Below are 20830 nucleotides of genomic sequence, written 5' to 3' on the forward strand. Positions count from 1 at the left end.
GATTTCGCCATTCGAACTTTATCTGCCCCCCGGGGCGATAGGACCATAGGCAGCTGCCTTTATCTGCCCCTCTCTACAAGCTAAATACTCAGTATTTTTCACGCGATTGCAAACATGGTCATATTTAGTGGTACTAGTGACAGGCACACCCATATATACACGCATTTTAAAGTGCCTGAAATCCACACTGTAAAAAAAAAAAGTTGAGTTAACTTAAAATAATAAGGCAACCTATCACAAGCACTTTTATGAGTTAACTGAACAAACAGAGTCTGAAGACAAAGCAACTCAAAGTATTTTGTTAAAATCCTTAGTTCTCACAACATAAATATATTTGTTTACCTAACAGGTTGATCTATTATGTATTCATGATTATTTTCATAATTAGAATTTAATAAACCACAAAACAAATTTCTCTCTTTTTTTTAATAGTTTGTCCGAACACATTACAATACAGTCTACCATATGCCATACACGTCTTCTGCATTAGGCATGTTTGTAGAAAAATAGTACAGAAATGTTAATCATTGGAAAATTTGTAAATTATAAAAACTACCACTTTTTTCAACATAAATTGAAAGATGAGCTCCAAAAAAGTAATATTTTGCCCAAAAACCCAAAACAAACAAAAGTAAAAGCATCCGAGCAAAACCTCGAACCACAGTGTATAAAGCATTCTTATTCGGCAGAACAGCAAAGTACATAAAATCCAAAACAAGTATACGTCAAAATATACTAGATTCAAACACTGCATAAAGAATTTTGTATTATTTTGGCAGATCAACATTGAGAATACATTAACATCTCATCTGAATAAACCTCAAACCTTAGTAAAGTATGATTCATATACTGTATAGCATGAACTATTTTACTGCATGTAAGTGTATCTGAAAAAAAATAGCTTGTACCGCTACAGCCAGATAAAAACAAAAAACAAAACTCAAAGATTCAGTATTCTTTAAGGGTGCAAAGATTGAACCAAATTATACATTGTAATAAATCAGTATGTACTACTAAATTTTGATTGCAAAGATCATTGTCCCATTTGCCATAGCTCCAATAACATCCGCAAAATGGTCAGCTACAACAATTTTGATTTTAGTGACTGGACTCTCGCAGAGCAGGTATCACCAAGATCCATAAAGATTTTCTGAATGACTTCAAAAGTATATTTCAGTTCTTTTGGGTATTCCATATTGAGTGCATACAAGAGACCGAACAAGTAAGCAAAGGCTTCAGGCAGATCTGGAATTTCCTGAAGAACAATGGCCTCTTCCAGGATTATTGCATGGTTGATCACAGTGGCCAGTGAAGCAGGAGTGCCAACATCATCTTCAACCACAGTGAGGATTCTGATCTTTACACCTCTGGTGCTGCGGTCTTCAGGGTCAACGTCCTAGGAGATTAAGTGATAGGAGGGGGCATTAATTGACATGTAAACATAATTACTTATTGTTATTAGGGTTTGAGCAATGGTGGTGCTTGCAGCCCTAATTATTATTTTTATAATGTGCAAAGAAAATGAACAAATGTAATACTAAGCATGCTAACAAATTACAAATAAGGTATGAAAAGGGCAACTTACCAGACACATCTTGAGCAAGAAAGCCGAATTTTCACGCAGAATGAGTGGCAGTCCCTCAAGAGCTGCTCTTTTTCGGTGAGTGACAATATCACTGGCCTGAAAAAAAAAGAAAGTTTACAAAGGGAGCAGATGCTTTACCGCCTTATAAGTCTTATGGATTAAATGGATCTCAAATTGAGAGTAAAAAGGATCATTTGTGATTAATTGCACAGTGCTTTCACAGTGGGGAACAATTATATAGTTTATAATTATTATACAATTATTCCTAAAATTCACCAGTTCAATTAGATTCCCACACAACACAGACGAAAGATATGCAAACTTGCTTTAATTACCCTATTCAGGAAGGTACTTCAGTATTTTAAATATGTGTATTGTATATTAAAGAATCTTAAAGAGTACCTGGTCATCCAGCTTGTCCAAAAGTGTCTTCATTTCTGGACTACTAATTTGCAAAAACTTTTTTTTCCAGCCATTTCACATATTTAAAATGTGATTTCCAGCTAGCGAACTGTCTTGAGGTAAGTTAAGTTGGCCTGGATAGCCAGCGCCACAATACAATTTATTGGCCGTTTAGTCGAGGTAACCGAACGTCTCAAGTGATGTATATTGCCTGAATGTCACACGATGTTCTTGATATACTTAGTTCTCACTGTCTGTTCCACTGTTAAAACCGTTAAGAATACGCGCAACGTTTAAACAGTGCCGACAGGCATCCGGATAGACAGGACTTAAAGTTAACGTTATATTCCTTGTTTTGCAAATGCATATGACTAGCAAACGTCACGTTGAACTCATTGCAATACTCATGTATTTTTTTTTTCAATAAATAAATGACAAATTCGCTGTTCAAACATAAGCATTCAAAAGTCTAAATTAGTTAAAAAGCTAACATAACCCCGCAAGCAGCTACATTCGAATAGATAGTTATTTTGGGACACCAACATCCAAGCTTACACGTCAAATAATATAACTTTAAGTTAGATGATAATAAAAAAAGATTAATACATAACTTACCTATGATTTGGCAGAAATGCTGGACTGCTTTGAACCAGCACGCTGTTTCAAATCAACACTACACTAGTAAAACAGATTATGTAGTTAGCTTGGTAGCACATCACATATTAAATGAAAAAAAAAAGTTATTCGATCATGAAAATGATTGACACTCACCTGTAACTCGGCAGAAACAAGTGAATTGTTGGCACGATGCTGCCCTTTCACTAATCCCCGCAGTTGAAGTTTCATATTACCATGCGATTGGGCCAACAAGACGCAAACGCACGCTTTAACGCAAAACTAACATTTTAATGTAAGTTCAACAAAACATTTTTAGTATTATGCAGTTTTTTAACATTGAAGCAACATATTTGTTGAATAAACTAAGTATTATTTCTGAATATTTCAAACAAAAATATCTTAGTTCAGTTTACTTTTAAAACTTTATCTAGATAACTTTTCATAAGTTGGCTTTTTTACAGTGCAGAGCGGTTCACATATCATTTTTAAATTCGCAAGTAATGATATCGAAACGTTCACTGATGATCCGGAGGTCAGTTGGAAGGTCTCTTGGGGAGCCAGTCTGCTACGCTGGAGAGTATTGATTTAGGTCTCCTTGTTCAATCAGAAATTTCCGCTTTTCATCAGGGTTGGGGCCATTCCGCAATGCATTGATCAATTCCAGTCCAAATCTGGAAATGGAACTAGAGTTGGAAGTTTAATCTCCCTGAAATTCAAATTCAACTCCAATTCCCTTCCCTGTAGTTTTTTTTCCAATCCCAGCTCCAGTTCCATTTCCTGATTTGGACTGGAATTGATCAATGCATTCCGGAATGGCCCCAACCCTGCTTTTCATATAACTGCCCGAAGACACATTAATATACATCACTCATTCTCATAACTTAAAAGTAACTTTGAAAGCATCGTTAAGTCCTATATTAGGAATCGATCAATACTAACTTCATAAACAGCCAGCTGACCACATATTGAAACTATACATCATTGATTCAATTATTTGACAGCGGGGCTGCCAACTGTGATCAGCTGGCTGGCGTGAGATTTTCAATTTAGACAAGTCTGCATGCGTTTTTAGGTGTAACAGTTTTATTTCCTTGCAAATATATTTTGTAGGCTTTGCGAACTGCCCCATCGCTTTTGATGTAGCCAATTTTATAATGGAATAATACAGATTTGCCGGAAGATTTCCTGTGTGAGCGTGAGATTTAAAATGCGTGTCGCGCTAGATGCGTGAGAGCTGGCACCCCTGTGACAGAAACGGAACTAAATATGATGCATTTGAACTTTACTGACTGATGTAATAGTTTTTAAATTACTCAAACGATGATTACAAAGAGGACAATACACGGTTTATCGCCAACTATGAAAAAGCCGGCTGCCTTCAACGTTTTGCATTTGATGCATCCTATCCTTGGATCGGGAACCTTTATTTAAAAGAATTCACATCTCTTGGTCCAGCATAACTGGACATTTTCCCTCACTTAAATGTCATTTAATTGCGGGAAAATGTCCAGTTATGCTGGACCAAGAGATGTGATTTTATTGGTGGTATTTAGAAAGTGTCAAAATACTGAATTAACGATCAATTATCAGCACAATCCAAGTTCTAACAAGCTGACTCAACCAACTGGACGAATGACAGTATTGTTATTATTATTCAATTACGGTCAAATACAAGAAATTAAAGGCAAAAGTCCTACATTCCTCCTGAAGCAATCCAAAGAATTCTGAGAGAGGTAAAAAGCCCATTTATTTTAAGCCCATAGCAGTAAGACTGAATATTTCAAAGAAATACCAGTAGTATCATTTACAATATATTCTTCTCTGGCTGATGTACATCAGTCCTGGTCATTTTCTGATTTACTTTTTCGCTCTTTCTTCACGGCTGCTGCTCATGTCTGAATGCAGTGATTTAAAAATCCATGAAATGCTTTATAACTGCGTTCAGTGAGATTTCTATATTCATTTACCTTGCTGCGTTCTTACCTTTTAACTCATCTCTCCTTTCTACACATTTTTAATCACCAAGGACATCACTGGAAAAATATGTTGGTTCATAATGTTCTGAGGACACAAATTCTTATGTCTTGATTAGGCATACTATTTCAACAAATAATTTTCAATAAGTACACAATACATAGTTATAATACGAAATAGAGTAAAAGCATGTATTGACTTTTAAATGCGATGTGTATATATAACACTTCTGTGTGCCATTCAGACACTTAGCATAATTCTTCAGACCCTCCAAACCTTTAGGAAGATCCCCTGCATCTTTCTTACTCTAGACCACAGGCTGGTCAATGGCTAATGCTGCTGTAACGGGCATCATGGGCTGGTGTTAGTCTCCTCATCATTAACTTTAATGATGAAGGAATAAACCATGCACTCTCTAGCATACCTTGCAAAGTGAGGCTGTAGGACCTTCATATGGAATGATGAGAATATCAAACAGATATGTTCATTATGCCTTTATGATGTAATTACAGGGCACACATATCTTTCTGATTCCATATTGTGTCTCTTAATCACACAAACAAGCTTCATCCCAAAGGCTTTATTGATTTGTCACACCTCTGTTGACATTTGACTGGTAATCCTTTGAAGGAGAGCTAATCAAAAGACCCTTTTCTCTCCTGCTTGACGCAGAAGACACCACTCAGCAAGGCTTCCCCACTGCTCCTCAATGAATTGTCACCATTTTATTCCTACCACGAGTGTAGGATGATCTTTCTCTCCCCATTCAGGACAAATCATGTATGATCCCTGATCAGCTGTCATGGCACAAAGTGCCTGGACTCCACTAATACATTCATTTCTTCTAAGAACTATCTTCTGGGTTTAATTTTGAAGAAACTGTCCTGTTTTTCCATAATGTTTGACATCATAGCATAGACTCCATTGATTTGTTTGTACAATCATGGACCTCCAGGTTATTATTTTTTTTTTTATACCTGCATACTGTATGTATAATGAACTTCTTCAGTAAAGAGCATACAGAAGTAAGCACATGGTGAAATAACTCATTTGTTAAACAACTGCTTTAGGGAACTTAGTGGAATCCTGATCTGTAACTGATAAAAGCATTCCTCTTGGAACAGTGGATGAGGAGCTGAAAGAGTCAGTAAGGTCTGAGGCCAGCATCTCATCAACGTCTTCATATCATCATCATCATCATCATCATCATCATCATCATCACCACCATCACCATCAGTCTGTCCCAGGCAGTACTAAGCATAAAGGACACCCGGGCTGGATACCAGTCCATCAAAAATACTCTCCCCTGCTTTAGATTATTGACTTGAGATTTTCTCCTGCTTATTGTAATATTTCTTACCATTATGCTCTGTGGTAATCATGATCGTGGCTTATCCCTTACTAGGGAATGGCTCACAAATGCAGTGACTACATGGCTTATTAGATACTTTCATGTTATTCCAGCTATAAATTACTACCCTTGATGCAGTAGGTCTACATCCAGCTATTCGTCCAGTACAGGATCACATTCATTGGCCACTGGTGGATGCAGTTTTTGGGGAGACAAACAAACTGAAGCAGCACTTCATAGCACATTCGCTGGCTGCTGGATTTGCAAATCGGGTCAGTCCGCTCCGGATAACGCTTTATATCAGAGGTCTCCAACGCAGGTAAGTATCAGGGACAGGTGCGGCTCATCAGAAGCCAGGTAGGATGGAAAACCTATTGAAAATTAGCTCTCCAGAACTGGAGCTGGCAATCCCTGCTTTATATCATGATTGGTGGGCAACTGGTTGATTGTGATCGGCAAAAATTACCAAGGGGGACTCTCCGACCCTGTTGGCAGCAAAACTTACCGTCACGATTTGGTATTTTCCTTGCAAAAGTAGCTGTGATTGTGAAAAAAGGTTGGGCATCCGTGACCTATAGGGTAGCAGCAAACTGCAGTGTCAGCATGGAACACAGTTATAACCTCAGAACGCCATTGAATCACTGACCCTTGACGATAAACAACTAAGGAGAACAAACTACTGCAAAATCCGGGCATGAAACGCAGGGCAAAAAGCATATATTACAATAAATGAATACATCTCTCCATTGACTGATATTTTTGCCTCTTAGTTTGTCTGAAAACCTTTCATTAAAATTAAAATTCAATGCCAGCCAGCAGCTATTCACCTTGACCATAACCTTTGTGTTTTATTTGCTCATTTTCATTTTGCATTGAAATGATATGGTATTGTACATGAACTCTAACACTGCTTTCCGACATTCAATGTCAGCCCAACATGCTGTCTTCTCTCTAATGCCAGAGCACTGCTGTTAGTATATGGAGGACCAGCTGACATACACAGGTTTTACATATTTATGACAGGCTAAAGGAGCAATGAAAAGGCGGGAGCCTGCTCTCTGAGATATTACCACATGCTCGGCCCTGATTGGTTTACGTTTTAAAATTTTGCTGTTAAAGGTTGATTGATCTTGAGCACGTGCAATTTACTGAGATGGAAAGCAATGTAGTTAGGCTCCAGATAGGCTGCTGGTAGATTACCGTTTGAACTTGGAATCCTTTAATGGTGACTTTTACGGCACTGTGGCCGGACACCTGCCGTGTTTGAATTCCACCTCCACTGTGTGTGTGGAGTTTGCATGTTCTCAATCTGTCATTGGAATTTCCTGTCACAATTCCAAGATATAGTTAGGATATTTGGTGTCTCTAATTTGCCCATAGTGTATGATTGTGTGTGCATGTACCCTCTGGTTGACTGGCATCACATCCAGACTGTACCCCAGCCTTGTGCCCAGCCAAAGGTGGAAAGTTCAGGTTCAGAACCAAGATTTTGTTCCAACCAACCAGTTCTCTGTGACCATTTTCCATAATCATTAATAAAATGTATGGTAATGGTGAGACTGCTTTCTATCGCAGGAAGCTCAGGGCATGAGACAAGGCCGCAGGAACATGATCACACACCACAGATGATTCAGAGACACTGATTCACCTAACTGCATGTTTGTAGACTGCAAACACCGAGCTAGAGATGGGAATCAAATGCAGCCCTGGAGGTGTCACTATGCGGCATTTCACTGTATTACCAGTGAACCATTTATTTTGCGAAATGATATCATCCACTCCATCTATGCATGTTGCAAAAATAATAATAATATATATATACACACACATCATTTATGAGCCATGATGAATCTTGCCAACCAGGCCGTATCCAGGATAAGTTTTGCCAGCCCACATGACCACTGGCCCACCTGGAACCTGCAGGGTAATGCCAGATGGCCAGTCCAGTCAGGCATTATTGTACAACACAGATATAAATATTACTTTGCAAAACCAATCACAGCTAAAACAGGGCTGTACTTCCTCATTATATAATTTCATCCACTGGAGCACCTGTCCCGGGCTACTGGTAAATTTGATAAATTGCAAACATTACAGGTATCTCTACGAAGATTTGTTTAAATTGTACCGGAACATACAGGGCGTTGTGTGGCTCTGCAGGCTAGGAGTTTGTGTCTGTGTTTGGAAGGCTGCTAGTGTGAATCCGGAGTGATGTCACCACTGGGGCCTTAACCCCAGCTGCTACAGGGGCTGGCTGACTCGGCTTCCTAAATTCTGCATTGCTCTGGATAAAAGCAGCTCCCAAATCATGTAAATAAACATGCATTTTTAATATAATTGTATATTATATATTGATTTGTGACATCATTAGATTAAATGTGTAGTATCATTGTGTTGTTATAAGATGACCAAATGCCAAATAATTTCATTTTTGGACTAATACTGAAATACAAAACCAGTTAATCTTTTTGTAATACAGAGGTGGCATAGCAACCTTGTTTTACATGAACCCAAACCTTCAACCCACTTTTCAAAATGTAAACTGTAGTTCTGCATACTTGTTCTATTTGTACTGCTAATAGAAAACTAATTGATTATTCCAAAGTTGATGGGGACTCATCAGTATTTAATGCATGAGTATGATCAACTCTATCTGTGTCACAGGTGACTCCAGACTGTCAGCCATGACACATCTAACATGGTAAGAGAAGACAACTTTAGCGCAGAGTTCGTACTGCTGCCTTAGTTAACCAAACTATGATTTCAATGAAAGGGCAATTAAAAATGTACGGCATGTACTGCTGTTATACCTTCATAATACATTCCTTATGGTTGTCAGATTTAAAAAAATAATTATGGGAACCCTGTTAAGTGTGACATCACTGTAGCTTGTTTCTGATTGGTGCTCATCCTCATTGAAACAGGACACATCCAAAAACACTGCTTTTCTTTGCAATCACCAGCCAAAAAAAATCCCATAATTGCAGGCAGGCCATTTCTTGTGAGTGCCGTGCTTCTTGTACCTCTCTATGTTTGCAGACGAGCTGAAATGATCCTCTCTATCTGAGAGGAGACTTCAGGGATGCTTTTTTCAATGTCCACAGCAAAAGCATTCTCTACATCCGTGGGGGGCTCCAGTGCATCAAACTGAGACCTCAGCAGATCAGCGGACATGAAATGGTCCCTCCGTGCCGACAGCCGCTGGTGTATGAGCTGAAAGTCACCGTGGAGGAAGGCGAAGCAGACCCTGTCCACCATCTCATGCTGACACGCTCGAGGTTGGGGAGCGGATCCAAACAAGAGCATCTGTCTGTAGCTTTTCTTCAGCGCGGAGCATATTACAATGCTATTGGCCCCGGATGAAAGTTCTCTGTGCAACAAATCGAAAAATATACATGATTACAAATCTTTTATTCTACTATTACTTGTTATAATGGTTCTACTACTATTAAGTGTTTTAACAGTGCACCTAAATTATTTTCAAACACCTTTTAAGTAAATCTTTCAGTGAAACAATGTATCACAGACTACTAAATCATAATTAAAGTTATGATTACAACACCAAAGTCCTGAAAATTCAAAGGTATTTACAACCAACCAGAAGATTAAGGATTTGTCAAACCATGTTGACATTGTTACATGACTGCACTGTGTAAGCACTTCACGTTAAGCTTTATTACCAACACAGGAGATACAAAGAATCCCACGATAGCTTCAGCTACAGTAATTATAATCAGGCAGTAATGTGGACGCCAACAAGGGGAAAGCTCTGTGCAAAAGAAGGTTTTCAATGTGACTCATGGCTCCCGGAGGTACACAGGGAGGGCCAGGGTGAGGACTCAGAGCAGTTTAAAAAACCCCAGGCTAAGAACAATGTCCTGACAGTATGTTTTTCTTCTCCCTAATAAAATGTCCTTCAACGTTTGTCCCTTGAAACAACTTTGTAAGTCACATTGGATACAACAGTCTGCTTAACGAGTAAACAATAATGTAGCTCTGCATCTAGGTGCTTGCGAGGACATTGATAGGTCAGTGCCTGTGTGCACCACACCTATCCAGCATGAAGTGAAGAACAGCCACCTCCCCCGTGTCATCGCTAGGACAGGAAGTTCCTTAGCTCCTAGAGACATTATTAAACACAAAATCCTCATGCGCCACTTTTCTCATATTTGAAGGTCAGTTGAATGGCCACCCAAACCACCGTCAAAGCATAGCTCCTGAATGCTACGATTTGGCACCAGAAAGTGTACCGAGCATCAGCGTCTTGGTTCAGGCACTGCTCTTGACGGCATAGTGATGTTAGTAGTTTTAGATTTACAGAGGATGTCCCCTACTATGCAAGCAATCAGTCTTAGAAATCTTCCTTCCAACTCCTAATAATTCCAAAGCTGCTTGGCTAGAGGTGTTTAAGAAGCTATAACAGCTTTCTGACTAAATTGCTTCTTAGTAGTGAAAGATTTACACATTGCCCACAATATACGTTGGAGATCAAAATTAGAGAACAATAAATGAGCACGTGATTTTCCTGAAATACTGTTAATCTTCATTGATAGTGTCTTGCATGAAAATTGTGGGCTGACTGGGGGACGTTCACAGAGAAGGAAGCACATGTTGCTGCAGGAAGTTCTTATAAACATTTGGAGTCACCCACCATGTGGCTGTATTACAGGCCCAACTCCTGCTGCAGAAAACATCCTCCAAACCATGACGCTTCCTCCTCCTTCCATCCTACCTGACGACTTTACGCACTTTGGTTCAGTCTTTCAGTCCAGACTGCCTTCAATGGCGAGACACTGTATGTTGAGTCAGATCCTTACCCTGTTCAGCACTGAACTGGTGGGCAATTCCAGCAGCAGTGTTGAACCGATTCCCCACAGTGAGGCTTGGCATTATCCTGTCCTCTCGTGCATTTATGTAACGTGGACGACCAGCATTTTTGGAGGACATAAAAGAATTAGCGTCATCGATAGACTGCAATACTCTAGAAATCACAGACTTGGAACGACCAGCTTCTCTAACAGTGTCTGAAAGCGTTATCTCTATGGCCATCATATGAACAACCTGCTGTCACCTTAGAGCGCCTTGCCATCCTGCAAAGTAATTAGGACTGCTGCCAGATAAATAGGACTTGTCAGATAATCAAGGAAATTATCACCAGGTACTAGATTAACACCATTACCTGGGAGGTATCTCAGATGGTACTCTAATTTTGATCAAAGCTCTTCCAATTTCTCATTTAAATGTTTTTATATTGTGCTTCAGAATATATTTCAATTAGAAATATACTTTAAACACTGTCCTTCTATTCCAGTTAGGATACTCCAAATAAGTATGAGCAGTGCTTTTGAAAATTTGTAAACTATAGGTTGTTCTCTAATTTTGATGTCCACTGTGCTTCTAGTTTTTGCAGTAAGGACTTTCTGCACAGACAGCTTGAAATGATATTTACATATAATACAAATATATGTTACCTTTGGATTATGTCATGCAGTTGTAGCAACCACGGAGTCCTGTCCTACCGACACAAATCAGCAGTGTGAGATAAAATGCTTTTATAGGTCCCAGTCCTCCCAGTTTAATTAGAGATTTTGTATCTGATCAGGTGGTCGGACTAATTAAGTCATTGCTTGATTAAATACTGCCTTCTATATTCCTACTTCAAAGGCCATAACAATAAATACTTGATATGAGGTACTTAGTGAAGATGAAGAGAAAGTATTCTACACCTGGTCGGTAAGAGGTTCACCGCGGGACATTTTTTCTATGTTTTCTTTGGGGTGATATTCATCTCCTTCATATAAGGTCCATCCAAGCTGCAGAGACACAGATATGAGTACAGGAATTACGAATAACCACCGAATTCATTTTCTGACAGTTGAAATACCTTGTCTGAGATGTATTTCCCCACTGAGGACCTGCATCAAAGAACGCAACATGAAAGTTACACAGATGGAGGTAAATGCTACGCAACCTTTTGTTACTTGCTGGATGCCTACAGGCGCTCGTTTGTAGACAGATTGCAATTTGTTGTAGCTATGTTTGCAAACTGTAATTTTTGCAAATAGTAGCCTAAACATCAGCTATAACATTTTGATTAAAACAACTGCGTTAAAAAAATACGTAACAGACGGTAACGTTGAGATAAATGTCACCATAGTTAATGGAAACGGTAACTAATACATTACAGGTAGATCCCCTCCTCCTTAAAACTAACGTATTAAAATTTCGGAGGGCGACCTTATTGCAATCATGTCGTTTCTGTTACTTAGATAAATCGCCAACCTACTTCCCAGTCCCGGAAACTCCCATTATAACAAGTATCATTTTCCTAAACGTAGGGCACATGCAGCAGAGCCGCAATAGCAGACACGCGTCGCAGCAGCAAACATGGCAGCTCTGGTGCGACACTTAATGACGCAAAATCTAGAAGCAGCCGCTTTCTATTTAAAGCTGCAGCACACGCCTCTGGGGACATACATGTGTGTGCATTTTCAATTCTATGATTTATAACCTAAAACAATCGTTTTCAGTTATGTTTCTTAAACTGAAATAGTTTGAATCCGATCAGGATTTGGATTCATATTCGCGGAGGATATTTTGTGGGAGGACAAAGATAAAGGCATTTGTATTTAGCACTCAAACCGTTTGTAAAATTAGTAATTCGGATGGTGGCCGATCATCTCCCGTGAACAAGCATATTCGCATGATTTCATCCGTGCCCCCGTATATAGTACAGTATGGAGCAAACAACGACCCCCCGCCGTACCACCACAAGGGTCTGTGCGTGTCGATGGAGGGCACCTTACCTAAAAGAAGCGGAATTATTTGGCTGCGGAAAGAAAATGAAAATGATGTACAGTTTGTAGCTGTATGTAACAGAGTCATATGCTATATTTTATATGTTAATTGAATTAATAAAGCTATTTGAAATAATTGACTTATGATCCTCCACCCCACATTGGCAAATGCAATCAGCCGCAGAATTATTTAATTGAATTTCTGCTTTGGCATAATTCCCGGGGCATTAGTCCGTAGATCCCGTACCTTAAGTATCTTCTGAATTTAGAAAATGCTGGTGTCAGAGAACCATGTGTTTCAGGAATAAGTGAACGGGAAGCAAACGGACACTTTTCGTCTCTCGTCGAGGAAAGATAAGACCGATAGATAGGTACTGTATATACATAGGCAAGCGGACAGAGGGAGGGAATGAGTGAGCGAGAGAGGGAGTGAGCTTTCCCAGTCCAGAAAGAAGGCAAGGCTGCTTTCTCTCCCTTGCAATTTCACAGAGCGCTACCTCTACCCTTGCCTGTGACCGATGGCGTTGCTTTGTCATGTAGAATAGGAAAAGAAGGAAAGAAGAATGAAAATGCTCCGATTCCGCACTTCAAGCGTCCGATCCTTAAATCAGGAGATCCAGTGTACAGTGAGGCTGCTGGACGATTCGGAGATCTCATGCAGCATCCAGGTACTAGCATGTGTTTTATGTGATTTTCCCAAAGACATCCCTTTTAAGTATTGTTAGCGTGGCCTTTGAAACACCAGATGGGAGTTTCATTAAAAAAATACTGTGGACATCATGCTTGCTGACTGTTTGTAACCGCTGATCGTTGACAGTGAGCAGTGTAGCCGATGAGGGAACTTGATATTTCATAGACATCGCATTTGTTTTTTTTAGTAACTGTAGCTTATAAGTGTAATGAAATTCATTGATTTGTTGTCATAAAATTATCCGATTTGCAAAAAAAAAAAGAAAAGAAAAGAAAAAATGCGCTAAGAAACTTAGTCTGATATGTGTTCGACCACAATTAAATAATTCAATGATCAGAAACATTAATAATGATGCCAATATTTGCTAAAAAAAAATATTCGTTATGTTCTCGTGGCCGTAATTGTACATAGTGTTTTCAGGCCAAACTTAAATTTTAAAATATCTTACTTTTGAAGGAGATGATATGAAATCAATCAATCAATCAATCAATCTATCTATCTATCTATCTATCTATCTATCTATCTATCTATCTATCTATCTATCTATCTAATTTCACTGAAAGCTTAAGTTAGAAAAACTGATGGCTCTACAAACGAGTATGATGGTAATGTTTTGACCAAGGACCAAACGCTTATAATGGTGGTAGGGATTGGTTTAAAAGCAGTGAGGTTAATAAGTCGTGCAGTGATGTTGTGCTGGGATTAAGAAGTGAGTTTAAGTTTCTAAGCCGTAAACTGGGTGCAGTAAATGGGGCAGACGATATAAACTGTTTTGATACAATTGAAACCTTTATATTGATTGTTATGTGTTTGAAAAATAAGAAAAAAAACAAACAAATGAAAGATTGAGTATGACAGAAGAAAGAGTAAGATAATAGGACAAAATGCATGTGCCAAAGTGTGAGCATTTGGAATAAGTAGGCTATTTTGACTGCCATTGTTGTCCCAAAAGGCTAAGCGCGCTTCTTATAAGCAAAGTCAGGAAATATCGAATTAAGTGTCACAGCTGTTTTCATCGGGGTAATAATTTCATTATTCCAGGACTGAGATCAGATATTCCCGTATGATAACTAGTTACCGTTGAATCAGGGGATAGAGATGTCATGCTCCAAGCAGATTTAAAGTATATAATTCTGGATTTAACAAGATGTATGACCTCTGGGGCCTGAGCATAATGGACATAAGGTAGAATTAGATGCGCTCATTAGCAGTGTTGCCAACCATTGAAATTTTGCTCTCTGGTGAGATATCTGTGAGATTCTACTATATTTTCTAAAATTAGGAGTATGAACTTGGGGGGGGGGGGTTGTGAAGAGGGGGTGCTCTACGATCGCCATGTGACGTGTACAGACCAGGATAACTCCACACTTCTCCTCCCTCTGGCGAGAGTAGCTGTCTGCACATATCAGGCGGATTATGGCCTCCAGAGGGGACCGTTTAACAAACACATTCAAGGATGGTGGGTTGATGACCGATCCCCCCACCCCCAGTGCCCTGGTGTTCTTGCTTGATGTTGCGTCTGTTCATCAGTGGGCTCCACATGAGCCCGAGGGAATCGGTCTGGCCCGGCACCACCGGGAAGCCCCCCGGCCATTAGCCTCAAAAGACATTAGCACACTGACTCCTGCTTATTTACAGTTTTTCTCAATTTCTTTGGAGCATTTTGCAAATGACAAATAACATTTGCAAAACAACAAGCGTAATCCGCACACCACAGTGCCACTTCTGCACAGCAGAACATCATTTCCCATTGTTATACAGTGCTGTGTGGCGATTGTCTTGTTTTGAGATCTGAAGACGTTACGTGTACATGCCAGTGCTTCCTCTTGTCAGTGAACTTTACATACTATAATGTAGAGCCTTGCAATATTGAAAATGGTGTCTTTGCCATGACATGGAGTATCAGTTTGCTAATGAAAATGACCAGTCAATGACTAATGGAAAAGTGGGAACCAACTATGATTCAGGGGCTTAACACATGCTGGTAATATATCTAAGCATTTTGATGCTCATGGATACAAAGAGGCAGATTGTACTTTTCATTTTGTGGCACTGACTAATTCATTGGTGGAATTATTTGCTTTTGAGACATGAGCTAATTGTTTTGGGTAAATACAGCCTTTTGCAGCTAAACCAGAGTTTTGTCTGTATGCAGGAACTGTGTTGAGAAATGCTCTTATAGTCTTGAAGATGTTAAGTATGTTTCATGAAATGTGCCAAAGCGATCGAGAAAAAGTGTAATGGAGAAAGCTCCGTTTATTCATGCACCTTTTCAGGCCTTAATGCTATATTTATACACAAATGGGTTCCAATTTATATTTTAAGGTAATCTTCAAAGATGACAAACTCTTACGGATCACTATGGGCTTTTTATTTGATGTTGCTGTGGCTGTTCTGAAAGATTAAAGATTTAAAGGCTGCTGTGTACTGCGTAGTGATGGAGAGGCGCAGTGCTGGCCGTTTTAGTGCAGTTTTGCTGTTGAGATGCTCCTTTGCTGAAATTGGGATATAGGGTCAGGGTCAGGTCACAGAGGGATGGCTCACTATGAGCCTCCCTGTGTGTGTGTGTGTGTGTGGTAGGTCACTGTCCCTAGGCTGTGCCCTGCTGATGACACACACCCGCGAGTGTGAGATAGCACAGCAAGTACAGTCAGGCCCTGTCCACACAGTCCACACCTGGCGGGTGCCAAAGGGGACCCTGGAGCTCCTCTGCTGTCACACATGCTTCCCTTCGGGCTCAGAGGGCCCCCCGGGTAGAGCCCCCCAGCCTCCAGCTGGGCAGAGCCACGTGTCTGCAGCATCGTAACGTGCACTTTGGGTCGCAGGTTTAGGCGACATGGGCCAAATGACGCTGAGTGGCTGCTCAGTGCTCTGCCAAAACACCAAGGTTGCCCCCCCCTTCAGATTGAAAATGCATCGCAGCTATTTAGGCCAGTAATTAATTAACAACACTGACAATTAGCACACCATTGCAGCTAGGAGTTATCTTTGTTTTCTCGCTTAGTTCCTGTAGCTCAACAACCAGAGCTTTGTGCTAATAGAAGGCCATTGGTTTACAGGGGACTCACATAAATTGTAACCCTTCCCTCTACTGTATGTCTCTTTGGATAAAAGCCTCAGATAAATAAATTCCATGTAAAATGTTTCTTGAGAACAAATTAGTAAAATTACTAATAATTATATATTTAAGTGATTAATGAAGCGTGGGAGGAACCTTTTGTTGAGAGATTGAAAACTGCCTGTAGGATCGGTTGTAGTTCCCTATAAGGTATATTGTATTGCATTCATTTTGCTCGAATAACTGACCCTTCTTTGTTTTAATAAGTACATATTGTTTTCAGACAAGTGTTACAAGCCTATGGACTGTAAAATTTACATGTGAAGAAAAGTGGTTATTATTATGATCTGACTGTTAACACCCGCTGTGTTTTCTCATCAGTCATCAGTTTTCTGCTTTTTCAAAAATCACTTGCATGATTTTTTTTACGAGTTCTCCACATGTCTTTTGAGATCCACACGACTCCTTGATGCCCTGAAAAGGTAAAGATACTCGCAGGAGATCAGAAGATAGCACACCTTCCTGTCGCTCAGATTCTCCCGCATTATCTTCCACAGTATTCTGGTACAGCGAATTCGTGGAGTGGGTAGTTTATTTTTAACAATCGACCACACTGAAACACACACTGCAACACACACACAAACACAGACACAGATATATGCATGCGCCCGCTCACACAAACACAAACACACACAGACACACACACACACACAGACATTTGTATTCATATCTTTGTCGGGACCGTCAGTTCATTTCTTTGGGGAAAACTCTAATCCCAACATGACGACCCTAACCCCTACCCAGCCCTAACCGTAAGCATAAGTAACCAAACACAATATGGGACGTTTAGTTTTTTTGTGGCATCCACAGATTTTGGGGGGCAGTGGTTAGCACTGCTGTCTCACACTACTGGGACCTGGCTCCATGTGTGTGGAGTTTGCCTGTTCTCCCCGTGTCATCGTGGGGTTTCCTCCAGGTGCTCCAGTTCCCCCCCCCCCCCCCCCCCCCCACAGTCCAAAAACATACTGAGGATAATTGGAGTTGCCAAATTGTCCATAGGTGTGCGTGTGAGTGTGCCCTGTGATCGGTTGGTCCCCGCCTCCTGGGTTGTTCCTGTCTGTAGCTTCCGGGATAGACTCTGGACACCCCCGGACCCTGAATAGGACAAGTGCTTATAGCAAATGGATGGAATCACAAATTTCTATAAAACCTGAAAAATATGGTCAAAATAAGTTCAAAAGTCAAAATAGAAAGTTTTTATGACAAGGTGGGCACATTTGTTATCCACAATGTAATATATACATGACTACACACACACACACACACACACACACACACTAATGGCAGCAGCAGGACTACTGAGAAAGATGAAAATGAATGAAAGCACCAGTGAGCACTTTCATCCTTGTGCACACATGCTTTGCACTGCTGGCAGACTCACCCCATGCACAGGTACATGGACACGCAGATAATCGGCAGACCTTGACTGCCCTCACATGCCATGTTGGGACTGTGTACCTGGTCTGGCTCATACAGACACTCCTCTTCCCTTTCTGCATGGGCTGGTATAGCCTTATCTGTCCGCGTGGCAGTCCTCCAGGAGAATACTTATTCCACCTACAGATGCAGACCTGCTAGTAGTAACACCAGGAATGCAACAAGCGGGGGAATGTGTAATGGTCTTCGTAACAGAGAAGTCTGCCCCTTTAAACGGGTGTTTACATCACTTGCCTTCGTAAACCGAGTGCACATGTATAAGCACATTTGTAATGCATACATTGGACATACCACACATCTGTGTTGCGTTCATGTGCTCATACAGCACATCAAACTCAAACTGATCGCAGGCGTACATTCTCAAACCCTCTTGCATGTTTTTGCATGTTCAAATGTATGCATTTCAAATCGTTCCCTGGACGAACGTTCTTTAATGTGTCGATTTTGCAAAAGCCTCCCCATCATTCATTTTCAGTATTTCAAAGCAGGAAAATCCCTTTGGAAAGAGCTGATGTCTTTCATCATGGCAATTATTTAAGGGTCGGTAACAATTTGCTAACGGCAGACAGTCTACCTCGCAGCCTCACCGCTCCCGTCACGGGGACTCGATAGTGATTGGCTTCCTGTAGTTACGCCATTTACTCTGTTATGCATTCCCTGAACGTCGAAGGGCCAGAGGCCTCACCCGGAGCAGCTTTAAACACTTATTACTGCTGTGGGCCCTTTTTCCAGCTCTCTGTGGTGTGGATGCAGACACTGAAGCCAGCTTGTGTATCCGCAGGCCACAGAGCACCTAACTCACCTGAGTCCCAGGTGCTGCAGACACATTCCTGCATCCTGCTGTCTGAGACTTTGTACACATATGCTTCCCAGTGCACCCATGCCCTTAATAACACTTTTTATTGAGTTCAGCTTATTAATTTGACTCAGACTCATTACCCTACATGGCTTCTTGATTCATGTCCCTAATTTTGACTTCTGTCACTCTGACTTTGAATGTGTAGTTTTATTTATTCAGGGTTTTTTTTTTTTTTTTTACTGTCAGCAAAAAAAATGTTTAAAAGTGGGGGAATGTTTAGTTTTCTGTCATTGCGACCTTTGTTTGCTTTGGATTGGGAAAGAACTCTTATTTATGCACTGAAATGAAGAACAATTTATATAAATATGTCCAAAAGCAGGAAGGATATGCTTCCCGCTGTGACTGACCCATGAAATGTTAAACCATGGGTGCTGTTGAAACAGACGATGAGCTTTTTAAATCAAAAATGAATCAGGCACGTTGAGATTCAGGCCCAGATTTCTGGACTGGAATAGATTCAGTCAGAATTGACTTCTCATCTGCTGGCTAACCGATAACACCAAACAAACAAGCGGGATTTTACCGGCTGCCTTGTTTGTTTGGTTTAGTGTAGCGCTGTGATTCATAGAAAGAAAGCACCGGAACGGTTTTTCCTGAGGGAAGCCTGGAGAGAATACGCCTGTGAGTCTGAGGCTTAATCAATAATGGCCTTCTCTGCCCTTTAATACACTAGTGCTTGTTCCTTCATCTTCACGGGTGGCCTTGTAGACTGAACCCTGAGTAATGTAGAGAAAAAGCAGCTACACCGTGATGATGTGCTGTCCCCACCATATGTCTGCATCACGCCGCCCAGAGGTAGCCATGGCAGAAATGGACCTCTGAAGGCCTGACGGGGGGGCAATGCAGCACTCTGTCAGTCACGCCTTTGACTATGGGCAAAGGTCATGGGATCGAGTGGTATTTATTTTTATTGTGTAGTTTCAGTGATAGGTGAAAGCCAAGCTGTGTTTGTATATAATGTAGCAAGATTGTTACTAAAAAGGTTACTAGCTGCCATTATCCAGACAATCTGGCGTCATTGTAATTGCAGTTTAAAATATTTAACGGCGGTAATTAAAAATAGAGGGCGGAACTCTGCTGCCGTCAGTGAGCGCTTTGTATTGTTTTTCTGCCTGTGTTTTGTAGGCTAAAGACAAAAGGCGAAAATCATATGAATCTTATTAATATAAAGTCATCTAACTGGCAGGCGGAGCTGGAGTCGCGGAAACATCCGGATGCTGCTGTCCCCATCAATATAACGACACTGTTATTCTACTCCAGAAAAAAAAAGCTGTGAGTTATTGCTTCATAACTTGCAGTAAATAAAAACGTAATTAATGCTGTCTGCTGTTGGCCTAACCTGACCCCAGCCTCTGGATCGTCAGGTCAATGTGCTCCTAACTCCATTGGGCTTAATCAAAATTTATAGCTATTTCAGCTCCGGGTGGGTTTGACAGGGACTGGAGGGTCTGTTGGCTCGGGGCCTCCCATGTTCGGGATGAGAGTCTGGGCACGTTGCCAGCTTCCATCCTCTTGTTCTGGCTCTTTTTGTTCATCTGTGTGGTTTTTGTTCGCCGTACACCTGCGCGGTGTGAATGTGTCCACACTGAGATGAAAGAGAGCTCAATTCTGGCTGCCAAACCTCGTCGGTGGGGTTCGTGCAGATGGGGAAGACAGGGAGAGACGTGAGTGAGAGCGAGAGAAACTGGATTGAGTCCACGGCCCTGAACGAGTGGTCCTGCCCTCCCATGTCAGCACAGCAGCATAGACACATCCCCAACACCAGCCTCCACTGAGTCCTCCACGTAGGCATGCTCACCACCGGCCCCCCATCGCTTAAGCGCCCTCCCCTGCCACTCGTACATTGCTCTGCTTGTGAGCGCGCCGTTCTGGCCAGCTGTCTTTGCCCGACAGTCATATAGCCTGTGTCGTTTAGCCCCGTGTTGTATAGCTCCGTGTTGTTTAGCCCCATGCCGTTTAGCCCTGTTTCATTTAACCCTGTGTAGTTTAGCCCCGTGT

At 40.9% G+C, this 20830-nt stretch overlaps 2 protein-coding genes and 2 long non-coding RNA genes across 12 annotated transcripts in view; 2 read left to right on the forward strand and 2 right to left on the reverse strand.

The window, feature by feature from the left end:
- Positions 1 to 411: 411 nt before the first annotated feature.
- LOC140585403 (uncharacterized) lies at positions 412 to 3214 on the reverse strand. 3 transcript variants are annotated; one of them, XR_011987374.1, is made up of 3 exons: positions 2759 to 3214; positions 1586 to 2665; positions 412 to 1396 (listed from the first exon to the last, which is right to left on the reverse strand). It is a non-coding gene; the product is annotated as an uncharacterized lncRNA (long non-coding RNA). The 3 variants fall into 3 exon arrangements; XR_011987380.1 differs by having other exon boundaries at positions 1586 to 1681; positions 1988 to 3214; XR_011987368.1 differs by having other exon boundaries at positions 1586 to 3214.
- A 2726-nt stretch (positions 3215 to 5940) lies between these two features.
- LOC111839237 (uncharacterized) lies at positions 5941 to 9164 on the forward strand. Its single transcript, XR_002837064.2, has 3 exons — positions 5941 to 6249; positions 8595 to 8631; positions 9035 to 9164. It is a non-coding gene; the product is annotated as an uncharacterized lncRNA (long non-coding RNA).
- Positions 7650 to 12347, reverse strand: LOC111839236 (IDNK gluconokinase). The gene is made up of 5 exons (XM_023802942.2): positions 12217 to 12347; positions 11815 to 11845; positions 11657 to 11743; positions 11402 to 11445; positions 7650 to 9300 (listed from the first exon to the last, which is right to left on the reverse strand). Exons 1-5 carry the CDS (start codon positions 12273 to 12275, stop codon positions 8958 to 8960), a joined length of 564 nt encoding a protein of 187 aa, XP_023658710.2. The 5' UTR covers positions 12276 to 12347; the 3' UTR covers positions 7650 to 8957.
- The window catches only part of frmd3 (FERM domain containing 3), a 63532-nt gene continuing 54440 nt past the window's right edge, over positions 11739 to 20830 (forward strand). For 3 of the 7 annotated variants that reach the window (XM_023802941.2, XM_072708025.1, XM_072708024.1), the window contains exon 1: positions 11739 to 11885. In XM_023802941.2, coding sequence (XP_023658709.2) covers positions 11760 to 11885 — 126 coding nt within the window. In that variant the 5' untranslated portion in view covers positions 11739 to 11759. Of the gene's footprint in view, positions 11886 to 12969; positions 13396 to 20830 lie in introns of those variants that run through there. The other 4 variants (XM_023802939.2, XM_023802937.2, XM_023802940.2 and 1 more) reach the window with 2 other exon arrangements.

This window comes from Paramormyrops kingsleyae, chromosome 2 (assembly GCF_048594095.1).
Source record: "Paramormyrops kingsleyae isolate MSU_618 chromosome 2, PKINGS_0.4, whole genome shotgun sequence".
Lineage (NCBI taxonomy): Eukaryota > Metazoa > Chordata > Actinopteri > Osteoglossiformes > Mormyridae > Paramormyrops > Paramormyrops kingsleyae.

Coding starts and splice junctions, on each gene's coding strand:
- LOC111839236 (XM_023802942.2), bottom strand. CDS start 12,275: ATGTGCCCTACGTTTAGGAAAATGATACTTGTTATAATGGGAGTTTCC. Junction 11,846..12,216: donor GGAGTTTCCGGGACTGGGAA/GTAGGTTGGCGA, acceptor TCTTTGATGCAG/GTCCTCAGTGGGGAAATACA. Junction 11,744..11,814: donor GGAAATACATCTCAGACAAG/GTATTTCAACTG, acceptor GTGTCTCTGCAG/CTTGGATGGACCTTATATGA.